Source organism: Dermacentor silvarum, chromosome 3 (genome assembly GCF_013339745.2).
Source record: "Dermacentor silvarum isolate Dsil-2018 chromosome 3, BIME_Dsil_1.4, whole genome shotgun sequence".
Lineage (NCBI taxonomy): Eukaryota > Metazoa > Arthropoda > Arachnida > Ixodida > Ixodidae > Dermacentor > Dermacentor silvarum.
The window spans coordinates 129,199,906-129,216,973 of record NC_051156.1 but is presented as its reverse complement, the minus strand read 5'-3'; the positions used below and the strand labels follow the sequence as shown (position 1 = coordinate 129,216,973).

At 46.7% G+C, this 17,068-nt stretch overlaps 1 protein-coding gene across 1 annotated transcript in view; it reads left to right on the top strand.

The window, feature by feature from the left end:
* The window catches only part of LOC119444785 (uncharacterized), a 54,430-nt gene extending 37,567 nt beyond the window's left edge, over positions 1-16,863 (top strand). The window contains 3 exon segments of the mRNA XM_049664736.1: positions 15,263-15,518; positions 15,520-15,907; positions 16,366-16,863. Coding sequence (XP_049520693.1) covers positions 15,263-15,518; positions 15,520-15,907; positions 16,366-16,541 — 820 coding nt within the window. The 3' untranslated portion in view covers positions 16,542-16,863.
* The last annotated feature ends 205 nt before the right edge of the window (positions 16,864-17,068 follow it).

Sequence of the window (17,068 nt, the reverse complement as noted above, 5' to 3'; positions counted from 1 at the left end):
GACGTAGTCCAGCAGTGCAGTGGTGTCATGTCGAAATGCAGAAGGAACGCAGAAATACGCCGAGAGCCCAAGAAACCTGGCAACATAAAAAAGAACATTGACAGACGGGTCGCCGAACAGTCGAACGCTCACATGCCCAGCCGGCCTCGCTGGTTTCGATGGCGTGTCTGGCGTATGACGCATGCATCTGGCACGTCCGGTGTGTCATTGGCCTATCGCTAGTAAGCACAATGAAAATAACTGGCGTAATATAATACGTAAAGCTTTTTAGCTTTAGCGGTAAAGAATAAAAAAAACGTAAAGTTGTCTGTTAACTGCATTTCTCATTATTTTTTTCCGATGCTCACGGCATGCAGATAACGGATTGCATTAAAACTAGCATGACGTATTTCCTGTTGCCTCTTTTCGCCGAGTGTATCCGCTTGTTTAATTTGTTTCTCTATGGTGAAATATACAAAGTGACCCACTTTGTGACATTTCACGAATGAGCCTGGTCATTAAAAAAATGAAATTTTATTTTTTGTATAACTGGGCAAAATTAAATGATTGCACGTTAGCGGAATTATGTTCGTTACGGTGAAATGACTATATTTTGAAATAATAGGCAGCCGTAACTTTGCATTGTCTTTGCAGCGTGTATACATGCTATAGAAACTAAGTGCTGACGGAAGCCTAATTTTTTTTGTCTGTATTACAAAACGCAATGTCTTGAGAAATTGCCCTTGACATTTCAACGCACTTTTAAATTGTTCTTCGATCTCGTTATATATTGTTACCGGGTGTATTGAAGGCGTTTATATGAGGGTGCCGTAGGGCAAGTGGGTGCCGATACTGCACGTCGTCCTTCTCTTCCTCGCGGCTCGCCTAATGTTGTTGTTGCTGTTTTTGCTGTTGCTCCACTACTTTTGACACACTGTAACATGGCTCCTCTCGCAGACGAAGCCCTCCGGGCGAGAAGTAAGTGGAGCTTTCGTTGAGTGAACGGCTTCAGGAGGGCTACATGTGTGATGTTGGTCTTGGCTGACCGTCTTCCACTGGAAGTGAGGAGCGCAATCACATAATTCACCTCGCTGAGACGCTCAAACACAATAAATGGTCCAACATAGTCAGCGAGCAGTTTTTGACATATGCCGCGTTTACGCACGGGAGTTCATAGCCACACTAGGTCACCCGGATCGTAAGTGACTTGCCGGTGCTGACTATCGTATCGGGATTTGTACTACTTTTGTGAAGATAGAGTACGTAATCGAGCGAGGCGCCGAGCCTCCTCCGCACGGCAGAGAGTTTCCGCTATACAAGCGTCTCGTGACTACCGAAAGGAAAGATAGTGTCCAAAGTGAACCTCAGCGGACGAGCGTAAAGAAAAAAAAACGGAATGTATCAAGTGGTCTCATGTAGCGCGGTGACGAACGGCAGTACTTCATCCCACTTCTTGTGGTCCGAGCTTACGTACATGAAAATCATGTTCACAAGTATTCTGTTCGTGCGTTCTGTCAGACCATTGGTCAGCGAGTGATAAGGTGTTGAATGTCGTAGTTGGAGGCGCACAAACGTAGAAGTTCTTCAACAACATCAGCTGTGAACTGACGGCCACAGTCGCTAATGATCACTCGAGGGGGACCATGACGAAGTTTAATGTAATGCAGCATAAACTGTGAAACCGCGCCTGCAGTTGCAGAGGGTATAGTGCTGCCGTCTCACAGAACCGATTCATCGGCACATACTATGATCCAGCGCTTGCCTTTGGAACAACGTGGGAATGGTTATACGAGGTCGATGCCTACTTACTCAAAGGGGGAACTGGGCGGCACCACAGGCTATAAGAAACCGGCTGGAGCTGCGGTAGGTCTCTTGTGACTTTGACACTCGGCGCAAGTAGCTATGTATGTCTCCGTTGTATTGCGCATTTGAGGCTTGTAAAATCTTTCTTTGGCACGATGGAGTGTCCGGGTGGACCCTAAATGACCTGAAGTTGGATCATCGTGCACGACGCGCAAAACCGAAGATTAAACCGTGCACCTGTCGCCGAGAAATTCTTCTTGCACAGCAGTCCACCCGAACACAAAAACTACATGATGTCGACTCTTTCGTGGCAGGGAAAAGTGGTTCTAACTTCGGATCATCACGTTGCTCTCTTTCGAAGGTTGTGGCATCTGGGAAACACGGTGTACGGATGCGATGAGGTGGTCGAAACCGTCGGCATCACATTCCGTTGTACTAAGAGGCACCCGGGAAAGGCAATCGGCATCAACATGTCGTCGGCCGCTCTTGTATGATACAGTGAAGCTGTACTCTTGCAGATGCAGGGCCCATCGTCCAAGGCGTCCGTATGTATCGTGAAGATTCACGAGTCCGCACACATAATGATGATCGCTGACGATCATAAAGTGACGCCCATACAGGTACGACCGAAATCACTGCACCGCAAACATAACAGCAAGACATTCCTGCTCAGTCACCGTGTATTTACGCTCGGGTTTGCTTAATGACCGACTTGCGTAGGCGATGACGTGTTTTTTGTAATCCAAGCGTTGAATCAGAACAGCACCAAGACCTACACCACTCGCATCTCTTTGGACTTCTGTTGGCGCGGAAGGATTGAAGTGTCGGAGGATTGGTCACGACGTCAGCAGAAACTTCAGCTGTCGAAAGGAAGCAGTACAATCAGGCGTCCACTTGAAAGCGGTGTTCTTGTGCAGGAGGCTTGTCAAGGGATAAGCGACGTCAGAAAATCGACAAATGAACCGCCTAAAATAGGAGCAGAGCCCTATAAAGTTGCAAAGTTGTTTTACAGACTGAGGTGGTTCAAATGCTTCAACATCCTCTGTCTTCGCAGGGTCAGGCCTGACGCCGTCTTTGTCCACAAGATGTCGCAACACCAAGGCTCGGCGCTCACCAAAATGACACTTGATAGAGTTGAGCAGAAGACAAGCCTTCTGTAAGCAGCTGAGTACAATACCGAGACGCGTGTTATGCTCGTGAAATGTGCGCCCAAAAATAACATCGTCGAGGTAGCACATGGATATCTCCCTCTTTAGACCTCGCAGAATAGTGTCCATGAATTGTTCGAAGGTGGCGGGTGCGTTGCACAAGCGGAACAGCATGACATTGAATTCAAAAAGATGGTACGAACACAGTTTTTTCCTCATCTTCGGCATGCATCGGGATTTGTCAGTAGCCGGATCTCAAGTCTGCAGAAGAAAAATAAGAAGCCGAATGAAGGCAGTCTAAGGCATCCTCTATACGCGGAAGTGGGTAGACATCTTTCCTGGTAAGGTTGTTTAGCCGCCGATAATCGACGCAAAATCGCCAACTGCCGTTTTTCTCTTTAACTAGAATGACAGATGCAGCCCAGGGACTCACGGACTCCTGAATTATCCCCTTGTGCAGCATTTCCTGAACTTGCTCGCGAATTATCTTGCGCTCCGCAGGGAGCTCTATACGGATTCTGTCGTATAGGGTGCGCTGATCCGGTATTTATACGATGGCGTATTCGATACTTCGGAGTTTGGGCCGTCATTTCAGTGTTTGAAAAGTGAAACGCCTGCGATTGATTGGATAGAACATCCAATAACGTGTAGCGCTCACTCGTGCTGAGCGATTTGCTCACCATCTGAAGTAGTTTCTAGTTCGTTCAACAGGGATGGAGGGACTCGTCTGCAGCTCCCAGTACATCCAGTAACGCCGGTTCCTCTTCTTCGAAGAAAGCGAGCTTCATTCCAGAAGGGAGAAGTATGGGCTGGGCCGCGTAGTTCATTTCCCATAATCCAGACTGCCCTTCAACTACCGACACTAAACAACGCGGGACCAAAACGTTCTTTACACAGGCCGAATGAAGAGGCTCCGTTGCGGCATCAAATGTGGCGGGGTTGGTACCAGAGCAAATGTCCAGAACGCATACAGCGCATAGTGAGGGAATGACGATGTCCTCAGAAACACAAAAGGCACCTTCTTGACGTGGAGAGTTCTCCGTGAGTCCTGCCCTAATCTCATGTTGTACCGAAAGCTCCCCACTTCGACACTAAATGGTTGCACCACACTCCTGCAAGAAATCGATGCCTAAAATAACACCATGCGTTGATCGAGGAATAACAGCGAATTCAGTGGTAAATACTTTGGCTCACAAACATACATCCACAGTACAAGCACCGACCGGGCACAACGTGTCACCACTAACACTACGAAACATGGAAATATTGTTCCAAGATATATCTTTTTGCCCCAGTTGAGCTTTAAAATTACGCTCATCACGGGAATTGGTGCCCCAGTATCCACAAGAGCCATTGTAGTTATATGGTCAACAAGCACGTGAACTTTGTTTTTCAGCATGAAAACTGGCGCAGGAATGTCGGTTGGCAGTGAATGGTATCCAGCGACCTCACCCCCATCAGTTGCACTACCTAGTTTTCCGGTGGTGGGGATAGTAGGCGACGCCGCGGCGATGGAGACCGCCAAGCACGTGGAGCAGGCGGTAGCGTTAAGCTGCGATCGGAGGCTGGGGATAGCTCCGGAAGCTACCTTGACGAAGTCCGCGATTGGTTGGCGGGCATGGAGACCATGACGTGAAAAAGGGTCAATAATTTGAATGGCACGTCCCTCGTGAAGGTTCTTCTCGGAAAGGTCGGCGGCGGTCGCGAAACCTGGCGATGTGGCCAGGGACACCGTAATTATAGCACACACGAGGAGGTCGCAATTCACGGTGCGGCTCAAAGCCTTCATTTCCGCCAGCAAGCATGGGGTACCTGTTATGATCGTCGTATTCTCTGTACCCTGAATAAGTGGTACGGTACCGCGGCTCCGGATAAGAAGTGCGGCGCTGCTGCTCGTTGCTGAAGCGAGGCTGGTTCGTGGGTTCAGACGGAAGCACAGCTCTACAATGGTCCACGTTCGTTGCATAATTAGAGGGTTGCGACGACGCATATGGTGGTCCGGGATCGTTGCCTCGGGAGTCGCCGCTACTACAACGGCCGATTTCGTGGCACCGAAGGCGCTCTTCCCGGACTATCTGTCGTATCACCGACGACAGATCGGATGGTGTGCTCGCGTCAACGCCGGCCAATGTAGGCACATTAGCCAAACGGCCAAATTTTGGTGCCACGCATCTTCAGTGCTTCAAACGTACGGTAATGTTGGATTACCTCGGCCATAGATACCAGGTTTTATTTGGCTATCAAGAACTGATATACATCTTCAGCTATGCCTTTAAGAAGATGACACACCTTATCTTCATCGGACATGCCAGAATCCACTATAGTGGATCCACTGTGTAGACTTTAGTCTACATCGCTTGAGGACCTCTTCTATGTAGATAGTACGTCTCGTTAGAGAGTTGGGCCCTTTGAGACAGAGTCTATTCAGCTGCCTTTTTTCTCGTTGCGGAGTCCCAAAAGCATTTTTTCAGTTCTTGGACAAACGTATCCCAGGTCGTAAGCGTGTTCTCGTGGTGGTCGTACCACATGAGAGCAGTATTCGTGAGCCAGAACACATTTGACAGCTGAGCTACGGAGTCCCAGCCATTATGTTTGCTCACCCGTCGGTACTGCTTCAACCACTCGTCCACGTCCTCACCGCCAGTCCCCGCAAAGCTTGGTGGCTCCTTTTACAGTTGCGAAGAGCCCGTCGGCCTCGGAGCTTCCGTTTCTCGGGACATGCCTGCTGTTGAGATGGTGTAAGTCCCAACATTACTAGACTAGCTTCAGTTGTAAAACTCGGCGGCATTGGGTGGAACCGCCACCCGCCCGCGCCTTCATGGCGTTGTCGTCGCACCCAGCTTCACTTGCCCACCAGCCGGCTACGCGAACTGGCCGGACGAAACACGCGGTGCAGCGTTGGTGTATTCTGTGGTTGGTTGTTGCCGGCGGATTTCAGGTAGCATGTCATCCGCGAAACTGTAGCCCTCACCCCGTTTGTTAACGATATTAGCAGACGATGCCGGCGTGCTGCGTTCCTGACTGCAACAAGCGGCTATTGAAAGATGTCGACAGTTCGGCGCCCCACATCTTGTGTGCTCCCAGCAATACGACGCTTCGCCCGGCGTTCAACAGAGCAATTACTCGTGCCGACCGGGAACTCCCTGCGAAATCCATGGTGTGTGATTTACACTTTCATGAGCAGGACATCTTAAAGTGTTTGTTGCATGTTATCAATGGACAGGTGGTTGAGGTGCCACGAGACAAGTGGACACTTGCCGAGGGTGCGGCGCCGAAAGTGTTCCCGAACCTTCCCTCGTATCTGTCGAACCAACCGGGAAAAAACGCAAACAAAGAGAGATGTTTGGTGACCTGTTCTGGGCCATCTTAGAAGGGCTGTCAGAGAATACGCTGAGTCATTTTGGGTGCCCCTTGCGGTTTCAGGAACTGAGTACACGCATCATTAAATTTTTAACAGAGGAGCTGTTCAAGCTTTTTTCCTTCCCCGCGTAGTGTTCGCAAAAACTCGACTAGCGATGACGTCACTGCGCACAGCTGCACCTCGCTTCACCTTGCAATAGCCAAACAATAGGTAATCAATAATCGATCAATAAACAATAAATTCCGGAAAATGCTGAGGATCACTTGTTAGTGCTTAGTCTAGCCCGAATACGTGGCCAATACCTTGCGATAGCGAATCAATAGGTAATCGATAATCGATTAATAATCAATAAATTCCGGGAACTTCTGGGGGTGACTTGGTAGTGCTTAGCCTTGCCCAAATACGTGGCCAATACCTTGTGATAGCCAATGAATAGGTAATCGACAATCGATCAATAATCAACAAATTACAGAAAAGCATAACCCGTAAGGCCAGGACCAGCTAGGTGCCGATCAGCTCCGCTGTTTCTTTAGCCTTTTACCACTTTTGCAAGCTACGCTAACTTTTATTTACTCACGCGCATGCATACACGTATACCTTGCAGGAACCTTGCATAAAAATGCATTCTTAGGCAGTTACTGGAGCAGCGGCGGGGATGCAGTCTTGAAGTAAAGGCAGCGAGGGAACTTGCCAAGCTGCTGAATGGAAAAAGTAAATTGCGTGAAAGGTTTAGGCAGCAGCAAGAAACACACGACACTTAAAAACGCAGCTTCTACGCTTCGTCGTATGCGTTTCTTCCAATCGTGCAGTTTACCCTTCGTTCAGCATGAACCAACTAACCCGATATATCATATTGCTGTAGGTGGATAGCGCTTTCGCATGATATCACTAATTCGGACTAGGGAGAACGCCACGGAGCGTGAACCACGCGCAAGCTGTCCGTACCCTGCCCAAGGAGTGGCGACAGCGGCGGTAAAATCATGGGCGGATAGTTTTAAAACTGAAACCAGTCTAGTAACGTTGGTAAGTCCCGCCAATCGACGACTGCGACGAGGTTCAGGTGGTAGTGGTTTCGTCGTTGGATGCTTAGATAACCAGCGCCCTCCACTACTCTGTTACGGGGTGTGTAGAAGGCGTTTATTTCAGGGAGCCGTAGAGGGAGCCGTAGGGCAAGTGGGTGCCGATACTGCACGTCGTCCTTCTCTTCCTCGCTGCTCGCCTAATGTTGTTTTTGCTGTTGATGCTGCTGCTCCACTACTTTAGACGCAGTGTAAGCATATTATAAGTTTCCATATTGCAGTTTCATTGCGGACACTATATTTGTATATTTGATATCACCTTGTGTGTATTCTCCTGCAAAGCTTCATTGGTGACCATGCCGTAGTTACGGCTTGGGTCATTTTGCGGGCTACTCGGATTCTGCTCTGTTTAGGATGTGGGGCCCTATAACGTAAAACTATACCCATCGAGTTTTATTAAATATTCTGGCGTTAAATTGACGTAACCGCAGACGCAAGCATCACGCGGTTACCCGCAGTGGTGTTTTAACCACAAAATCAAACGCTGTCCTCGTATATAGGAGGTAAGGTTTCTTTTTTTCAAAGCGAGTAACTTTGCCTACTTTGACAGATTTTTCTTATCTAATCGGCTGACAGGATACGAGGGACACACACACGTGGATACCGTTTAGCTGGGGTTTTTTATTTATTTTATTACCCACAGCGCCTTAACAGGCATTACAGTGGGCGAGGGTATACATAAAAAGATAAAAAAATACATACAGTGTCAGTCACACAACTCATAAAAATAAGCACTAATCGCAATCAGTCACAAAAATACAGATGTCATTGAAACAAACTTGAACGCGGTTATGCTAACATAGAAAAGAAAACATCATTACACATAACAGAGGCAATGTTTGACGGCTAATTGGTTCCATGCGCGGATTGTTCTAGGAAAAAAAGACAATCGAAATAAATCAGTCTTCCATGCGATTTCCCGTACCTTGAACATATGATCAACTCTGTCTGGGACATAGTGAGGTGCAAGCAAATATTTTGTATTTTCAATCCCGACATGACCATGGTAAACAGCATGAATTTCAATCGCATCTTACGTCGACGATTATCTAAATGCTCCCAATTCAGTGTTTCCTTTATACTTTCCGCCCCAATAGTCCTGCAGTAATTTCCTGACACAAACCGAGCAGCCAAGTTTTGAATGCTTTCCAATTTATCAATATCTCGCTTTGCTGGGGGATCCCAGACTGTGCAGGCATATTCAAGCAGTGGTCTAACATTGGTTTTGTACAATAATTCTTTAGTAGGTACGGCAAAAGTTTTGGCATTGCGACGCAAAAAGCCCAACACTTTCCCAGCTTTGGCTGCAACGTAATCAACGTGTCTCTGCCACCTTAGCGAAGATGTAAAATAAACACCTAGGTATTTGTAATCTGACACTTGTTTTAAAGGTACGCTGTTCAGATTATAACTGCTCGTGTTTGGATATTTTTTTCTGGTAAATGTCATGTACAGTTTTTTTTTGCATTTAACTTCATATGCCACTTTATACACCACTCGTTGATTTTCTCTAGATCTTGTTGGATAACAGCAACATCATCAATGCATTTTACTTCCCGGTATAGCACGCAGTCATCGGCAAATAAACGCATCTGAGACTGGATACTATCAGTTATATCATTTATACATAATCGAAATAACAGTGGTCCCAGCACAGATCCTTGAGGTACACCGGACGCAACACTCGCGATCTGAGATTGAGCCCTGTTAACAATGACAAACTGCTTTCGTGATGCGAGATATGATCTTATCCAAGGTATAACCTGCGGGTGTATATTATAAGCTCCAAGTTTTTCAATTAAGGAAGCATGAGGTACAGTGTCAAATGCCTTTTGGAAGTCCAAGAAAGCACAGTCTACTGAGAGTCGATGATCGAGGGATTCTGCCATGTCGTGTGTAAATTCTGTTAATTGTGTAACGCAGGAAAGGCCTTTCCGAAACCCGTGCTGAGCTGGATTAAACAAACAATGTTTATTAATATGCGCTACAACTGTAGTATACAACATATGCTCTAAAATCTTGCAAGAAACACATGTCAAGGACACTGGCCGGTAATTCGCTACTTCACTGCGTGCGCCTGACTTAGAGATCGGCACAACGCTCCCAACTTTCCACTCGACCGGAAGACAGGACTGTTCTAGAGATTTGTCATAAATTATCTTTAAATATGGCACGACTGATGTTGCACAGAGTTGGAGAAGTCTGTTTGGCAAGCCGTCGGGGTCACAAGCCTTTGCACGCATTTAATCCCAGCAACAACACCTCAATACCACGCGCGGAAAAAAGTTAATGTGATCCATCTCGCCTATTTCGCTTCGAGGGTCCTGTGTCTTCCCATCAATTCTGACCACTGGGGTAAAGACAGAGCTGAAGTATTGATTAAAATTTTCGGCCTTGGCAATGTCGTCATGTACCGTGTTACCACCAACGACCAACGACGGAACAGCTACCTTGTCCTTACCATTTCTTTTAATATGCATCCAAAATTGTTTGGGATTTTGTTTTAATCTAAAATGCATAGATCCGGAATAACAATCCTTTGCATTACGAGTAGCAACTTTGACTTCGCATGTTATGTTCTCCAATTTTATTTTATTCTCTTCTGTAGGTAACTCTCGAAAATTGCGATAGCATCTCTGCCTTTTCTGTGTTAGTCTGTACAACAGTTTTGTAAACCAAGGTTTACCTTTAGCGCGCCTTGGGGTCAACACCCAGGAAGGAATAAACTGATGCTTTAGTTCCACGATTTTTTGTTTAAATAATGTCCACAGGTGAGCTACACTTTCAGTCAGCTTGTGTTTCAAAAACTGTTAGATAGGAATCTAAGGCCCCGTTAATCTCAGCCACATTAGCCTTCTCAAAGTTGAAAATCCGCCTATTAGGACCAGTTACTACTTTTGCGTAACTAATATGCATCTCGCACACCACGGCACTGTGATCGCTTATACCAGGTAGGACAACACTAGAGAAAACTAGTTCAGGCTGATTTGTCAGTATTAAATCTAAAATATTTTCTCCACGTGTTGGTTCCAACACCATTTGGTGAAGCGCAAAAAGGTCGATTAAGTTTTTCATTTCTTGACTACAGCTTTCCGCTGTGGTGACAATATTAGGCTGCTGGTGCCAGTCTAGGGAAGGCAAGTTAAAGTCACCACCGATTACTAACGTGCCTGTCTGCAGCGTTTCAAGTACTTTCGTAAGCTGTAACAATGCGCTCACGGAGGAGCCCGGTGGCCGGTAAAAACTGCCCACAAGCAGCACTTTGTTATTAGGTAGTATCAGCCTGCAGAACACTGCCTCATGAGCGCCTACGTCAACGTTGACCGTGCTTGACGAAAGACTGCTATCTACTAAAATGAACACACCTCCACCGTGATAATTTCTGTCCTTTCTATAGGCGGTGAAACCGTCAGGAAACACTTCATTGTCAGCAATGTCGTCATCTAACCACGACTCAGTCCCCAAGATAACAGTTGGCTTGACTGTTTCAATCAAAGAATTCAAATCATCTGCCTTATTTTTAATACTTCTGCAGTTGACCAGAAGAAAGGAAAGACGTGCATCATTTACTTGGGATGGTCAAGCCAGCGGTACTACTTGTTTCACGCCATCCTCATACATATACTTTTGCCCATTCATGATCAGAGTACCATATCGAAGGCTCACTTTATCGCTTTCTTCCTTGCGGGACTTGGCGTATTCCCATAAAAATTTTCGTTTCATCCTTACTGTTTTGGAAAAGTCCTCCGAAACGCTGATGTTACTTCCCTGAAGTTTTTTAGCGTGGCTCAGAATCTTGCTTTTCTTTAAACAGGATGAAATTAGCAATCAAAGGACGGCATTTTCCTGGCTGAAACTTTCCAAGTCTATGAGCCCGTTCGATAGAAACAGACTGTATTCCCAGTTTACTCTGACAAACATTGCGAACATGACCTTCCGATTCTTCACTAGACTCGTGAGCCTTCTTCTCGTCCATTCCGTAAAAAAGGAGATTGCAGCGTCGGCTGCGGTTCTCGAGTTCGCCAATTTTTGACAGAAGTGACTGCAGTACCTGTTGTTGTCTTTCATTTTCGTTTTTGCATTCTTGGACTGAGGCCGTTAATTCATCGAGGCATTGAAACTTTGATTCTAAAGACTGGATTCGGGAACTGAGGTCACTTATGGTAAGCGTCTGCTGTGTCTGCGCTTCCTCGATAGCTGTAAGCTTTGCCGTAATTGCTCTTTGGCCTTCTAGAAGCTGAGTAAGTGACGCCTCAAACAAGGGTCCAGGATTTAGTTCGACGTCACCACTCACGAAAAGCAACAAAAAATAAAATGAGAAACGTCGAAGCAAGCGAAAACTCGAGGGATGACGCGACATTCTTTCAGGTCTAGAATTCGACAACACACATTCAAACAGTATTGGGAGTGGAACCGGCAAGACATAAAGGAAAGAGCGAGATGAAAAGTTGAAATTACTAACCTGCAAGAGCAGCAAAAACCACGTGAAGAGCATCGCTTTCGCAGTGCCGGTTCCACGCCCCACTGTGCCAGTGACTGTCCCCGGTTTTTGTAGCCAGACGATAAGGTCGCAGTCCAACCAGTGTTCGTAAGCTGGTGTTGCACATTCGCCGCAACCGGCGCCAGTGCATGCCGATTGATCCACGTCGAAGATCGTCGCGGTGAGGTTTTCCGGTCCGTCCTTGCGAAAAAGGGCAGCAGATTTCCAGTTGCCTCCAGAACTTTGTGTAGACAGTATTCCACTGACCTGCAAAAGCAAAAACCACGTGAAGAGCATCGCTTTCGCAGTGCCGGTTCCACGCCCCACTGTGCCAGTGACTGTCCCCGGTTTTTGTAGCCAGACGATAAGGTCGCAGTCCAACCAGTGTTCGTAAGCTGGTGTTGCACATTCGCCGCAACCGGCGGCAGTGCATGCCGATTGATCCACGTCGAAGATCGTCGCGGTGAGGTTTTCCGGTCCGTCCTTGCGAAAAAGGGCAGCAGATTTCCAGTTGCCTCCAGAACTTTCTGTAGACAGTATTCCACTGACCTGCAAAAGCAGCAATAACCACGTGAAGGGCATCGCTTTCGCAGCGCCGGTTCCACGCCCTAGCGCAGTGAAAGTAGACAATCGGATGAGGATATTTATGCTGGCGTCAGCGATTGGCGCGCGTCCGCTTGCCAAGCTTGCGGTGCCTGGTCGAAAATTGCGGTGCATGCAACAAAAGGCTAAAAACTGTGCTAAAAGGGATGCTAAACAAAGAAGAGTTGGTAGAGCGATGACGTATATTTGTCGAAAGGCCTTGATAACGTTTTACTAACACAAAACGTTTTAGTACGTTTTACGACTTCTTTTTTATTACACAAAAATAAATGGTTCTTCCCGGTATAGCTTCGAGCAGGCAGTGCCACAGCGATCAGCGGCCAGCCATCTTCTATTCATTTCGGAACGGGGCGGTCTCCGGCTATTCTAAAAAAAATGTTCGACATACTCGTATCAATGGCATGCTTTATGCGTAAACTTCACTTTAACGTGGTGAGATGTCGCGGATTTTTGACGTTGCATGACAGAAGAGAGAAGTGGGCGCAGGCACAAAATTTTTGCCATGTCGTGGTGGGCAGATAGAGCGAAGGGTGTGTACTCGGAAATAATTATTTTTCTTTTGTTCTATCAATTTATACCTAATCACTTTGTACAATTCATATCAGATGGCATAGCGTTTCTGCGCTTTTCTTGAGGTTGCGTGAAAGACAGGTGATGTGGGGGTAGCCCGAAATATTTTTGACCAATCTTCTTGAAATTATACAATTCGGTTTATTTCATAGATGGAATAGATGGAATAGATGGAAGTTCATAGATGGAAGTTCGCCAAACTTTACGTTGTAGCACCTCTGGTCAGGTTCGCTTGAAGCTGAAGCTCTACACTTTCTGTCTGCTCTTAGTCGCAAAACATTTTTAGTGAATAAATTCAATCTACCATTCAGTCAGTTACTGTACTTTCTGAGGCATCACTCCACAAACGGGCCAAATTATTACGGCGATGTTTACTGAATGGTAAGAAATTTATACAAGAACGCATTTTACAACACTAGGTAATAATACTTATCTGGCATAACGTAAGGAGGTACTTTTAACGTGCTTGGTTTTGTCGATGGGTCTATCTGTTGCCTACGTTGTCGCCGAGAATTGTGTAAACGAATTCCGTGCGCAAAGCGCACGCTGGTGTGCATACCAGAACTTACGCGAGCACCAGCGATTACCCTGTAAAGTTCCTTGAGCTTGAATTCTCTAGAACATTCATAAATAGCCGACTACGATCCCCATATCAAATTTCCGACAATCGTCGAGTGTTCCCGCCGCTATCCTTGAGCTCTAAGGTTACTCGTTTGGCTGAGCACACGTTCGCTCAATAAGACACTAATTTCGTGACGCGGTGTACCGCTGCGGTTCTTGACCGTCACTATACCGTGACAATAACCTTACTATTTGCCGGTTGGAAAGGCCAGCAGTGCTGGCAAATGTAGGAATACGTTGAAGTTTGAAGGCACCTGCTGGTGCGGAGCAACGACATATATTTACTAATTTTAGATTCCTCCATTATCGGGTCAGGCAAGCTCTATCTGTATTGATGGTACCCGACAGGGCAGCTTAGTGACTGTGGCAGTGCGTTGCAAAGCATCATGTCGCCAGTTCAATTCCCGGTAAGCGGAAGCCCCGTTTCCATAGGGCCGAAATGCAAGAACGCGCGTCTAGTTATAATTAGGTGCAGGTTAAATAACTCCAGGTGACCACATATGTTAATTTATCGTCTGCTACTACGGCGTACCTCACAATCACTTGATGGATTTGGCATGTGAAACTATACAATTTATTTTATTTTTATTGATGAACATATGCTTTTTGATTTCGCGTTTTCACGTATATATTGTTCCATTTATAGAGTCACGTAGTCATTGAATTGCCAATATTCTGAGCAAAATCAACTCCGCATGCGGACCAGCACAAGCTACCGTTACAGCTTGTGTAAACAGCGCCACGAATTTTATGCGTAGCGCTGCGCCGAATCGTTATGGAATGGGTCCTGTGGCAGAAGATCGTAAGATAAATGCCAAACAATCCTGGTAAATTCTCAGTTTGATTCCAGTGACTCACCTTACTTTGAAAGTGTATCAATTTGATTGCGCGTAGAAAAGAAACACATTAACAGCAGACTGCGAGGACTCTGCTCTGTTATACCAATGCACGCAGCGCAGAACCCACAGTCAGACTGAATGACGTGCTACAGACGCTGCTAAACCTTACGCTGGATTTTGCAACCAACAACACTGACAACGAAGTAGGCCTAAATTAAATATAGCCCGCACGATGAGCGGATGTGTGTTGTGGGTGTGATCGCTTTGTTTAACCCTTCAAAGCAATAACTTAATCACTAACAGGCTGATTCTTCAATATATGGCACGTAACTGAATCGCACGTAACTATAGTCCATCTCACGAACGTCCTGCAGTGCGGTGAAGGCTATGCCACATTTCAGCCAAGCAATAACGAGAGGGGGCTATGTTGCAAAAAAGAGAGAAACGGGCTTGCCCTGTGTCCGCTGGTTATCTTACCATGTAACTTTCGCTCAGTTGGCGTCACGCGGAAGGCGATCGGAGGCAGGTCATTGCAAGGCGCTATATATATTTTTTTTTGGGGGGGGGGGGCAGGTGGGGAGGGGGGGACCTGACGCCACGCATAGCTTAAGACTGCAAGGCGCAGAGGAGATTCCGTATATAGGTGTTTCACCCTGCGTCGCTTCGATATGTGTTATGACAAATGCTGTGATGTTGAATATATTTGCGGTGAGCCAAGCTTATCGTGCACTTGTGTTCTTTGAAACCACTTTTTCACCGAAAACAAATATGCTACGAAGTGAGAGCACCGAAGGCCTGACTGAGCTGTATCTTTGGCGTTGTTGCTGCAGGCGAGCACCCAGGGGGAGCCTTTACAAGTCAACCAGTGACGGAAGGGTGTCATCTTCTCCAAACGTTGTCAACGTGCAGAGTGGGTCGCCAGAAGCAGGGTCGCCTTCATACACAAACGTTATTCTCCGTGAAGGCAGGGTGTTCAGTTGCCCGATGTACTACGTTATAGTAGGCACATGGATCCTTTTCAACTACTGCTTCGACTATGTTCATCGGCACTATCGACGATTACGCCACGGACAAGCAGATGGGCTTCCTGAGAACGATATCTATCCTGCCCATACTCTCCACGACGGACATCTTCGGTGGCGTCTGTCTCCCTGCCCTCGTCGACAAGGGGCTACTGAGCCGGAGCGCTCTGCTTAGCACCACTTACATCGGCCTCGGAGTCACCACAGCGCTTCTGCCTGTGATGACAGCCTTCGTCCCGTTCGTGAGCATTTGCCTTGTGCTGGCCATGTTTATGGGCTCTGGCAACGCCATGTACGGTGTCCTGCAGGCTGACTACATACGTCAGGATAGACTGCCAGTTTCGTACGGCACAGCGGGATTTGTCGCAGGCGTCCTGCTCATTGCCAAGCCATTTGTCATAGGTGGGTATACCTAAAGAAAGGCGTAAAATGAAAGAATAAGCCAACCACAATAACGGTGATAATTTATGCGTATGACGACGTGAAAAGAAATAGAATTCAGAGCACTTAACGCCGCTTTACACTGCTGCGTAACTTCTGCAGCCAAGTGAAGTATCCTGAAGATTTGAATTTGCACAAAACTATGTCATCCGTGTTACTTTAAGCTGCTTCTTATTCGGGTTTGCCTGTCTGGAACTGTGTGGAAACAAGTTTGAGAGTAAGAGAAAGCTTGATTCTATGGTTTCCACATGTCCATCTTACTCATTACTTACTCACTTACTCACTGTCTTACCGCTTACATTCCACATGTCTGTCTAAAACTTGCCGAGCAATAAACGTCCGTGAATGACAATAGCTCTTACTTCCTTGGTTGCTTAGCGAAGTGCTTAATGCTTCTTTTCATTTGCGTTATTTTTCAGGTTATTTCCGGGACTACCATAAATCATACGATGGGCTGTTCCGGATGCTGTCCGTGATATTGTTTCTTCTGGGATTCACTTGGCTCATTGTGGTAGTATACGAGTGGCACGTCAGTGGCTCGTGGAAAAGGAAGAAAAGAAGACAGGCCGTGCTCGAAATTCTGCAAAACATGTGACTTTCATAGCGGGAGAACACTTCCACTGTGTGCTTTCCCTGCGTAGGCAGTAGTTCATCATTACATAATTTCTAGCTTCGATGAGGCGCCACGCACTAGTATAATTTTTATCACCCTTTCATGACGCAGGCCACCGAACTTATTTGCTGGTGTCCAAGTTCATTAGCCTTTCGTGTCTGTGATATGACAAGCTTTTAGGTCGAGGTAGTGCAATAAAAATAGCCTCTATTTCCCCGCGGTGACACCGCTACCGTAATATAGTGTGAATAACATGCACACTTGCATTTAAATCTGCGTCACAGGTAAAAACAAGTGCTCTAGAAAAGGAAGAAGAAAACGTTTATTGTTCAAAATCACTTTGGTGGAATGGTTGGAGCCCCTTTAGTTCAGGGCCCCATTGGCCTCGGCCGCCCGCTTGACCTGATCTATGAAGGACTGTTGTCCCATCAGGTCTGAGCTGGTTAGCGGTGCCTCCGTTTGCTCCATTGTGTGGCGTGTTTTATCAAACGGGTGTGATTCACAATCCC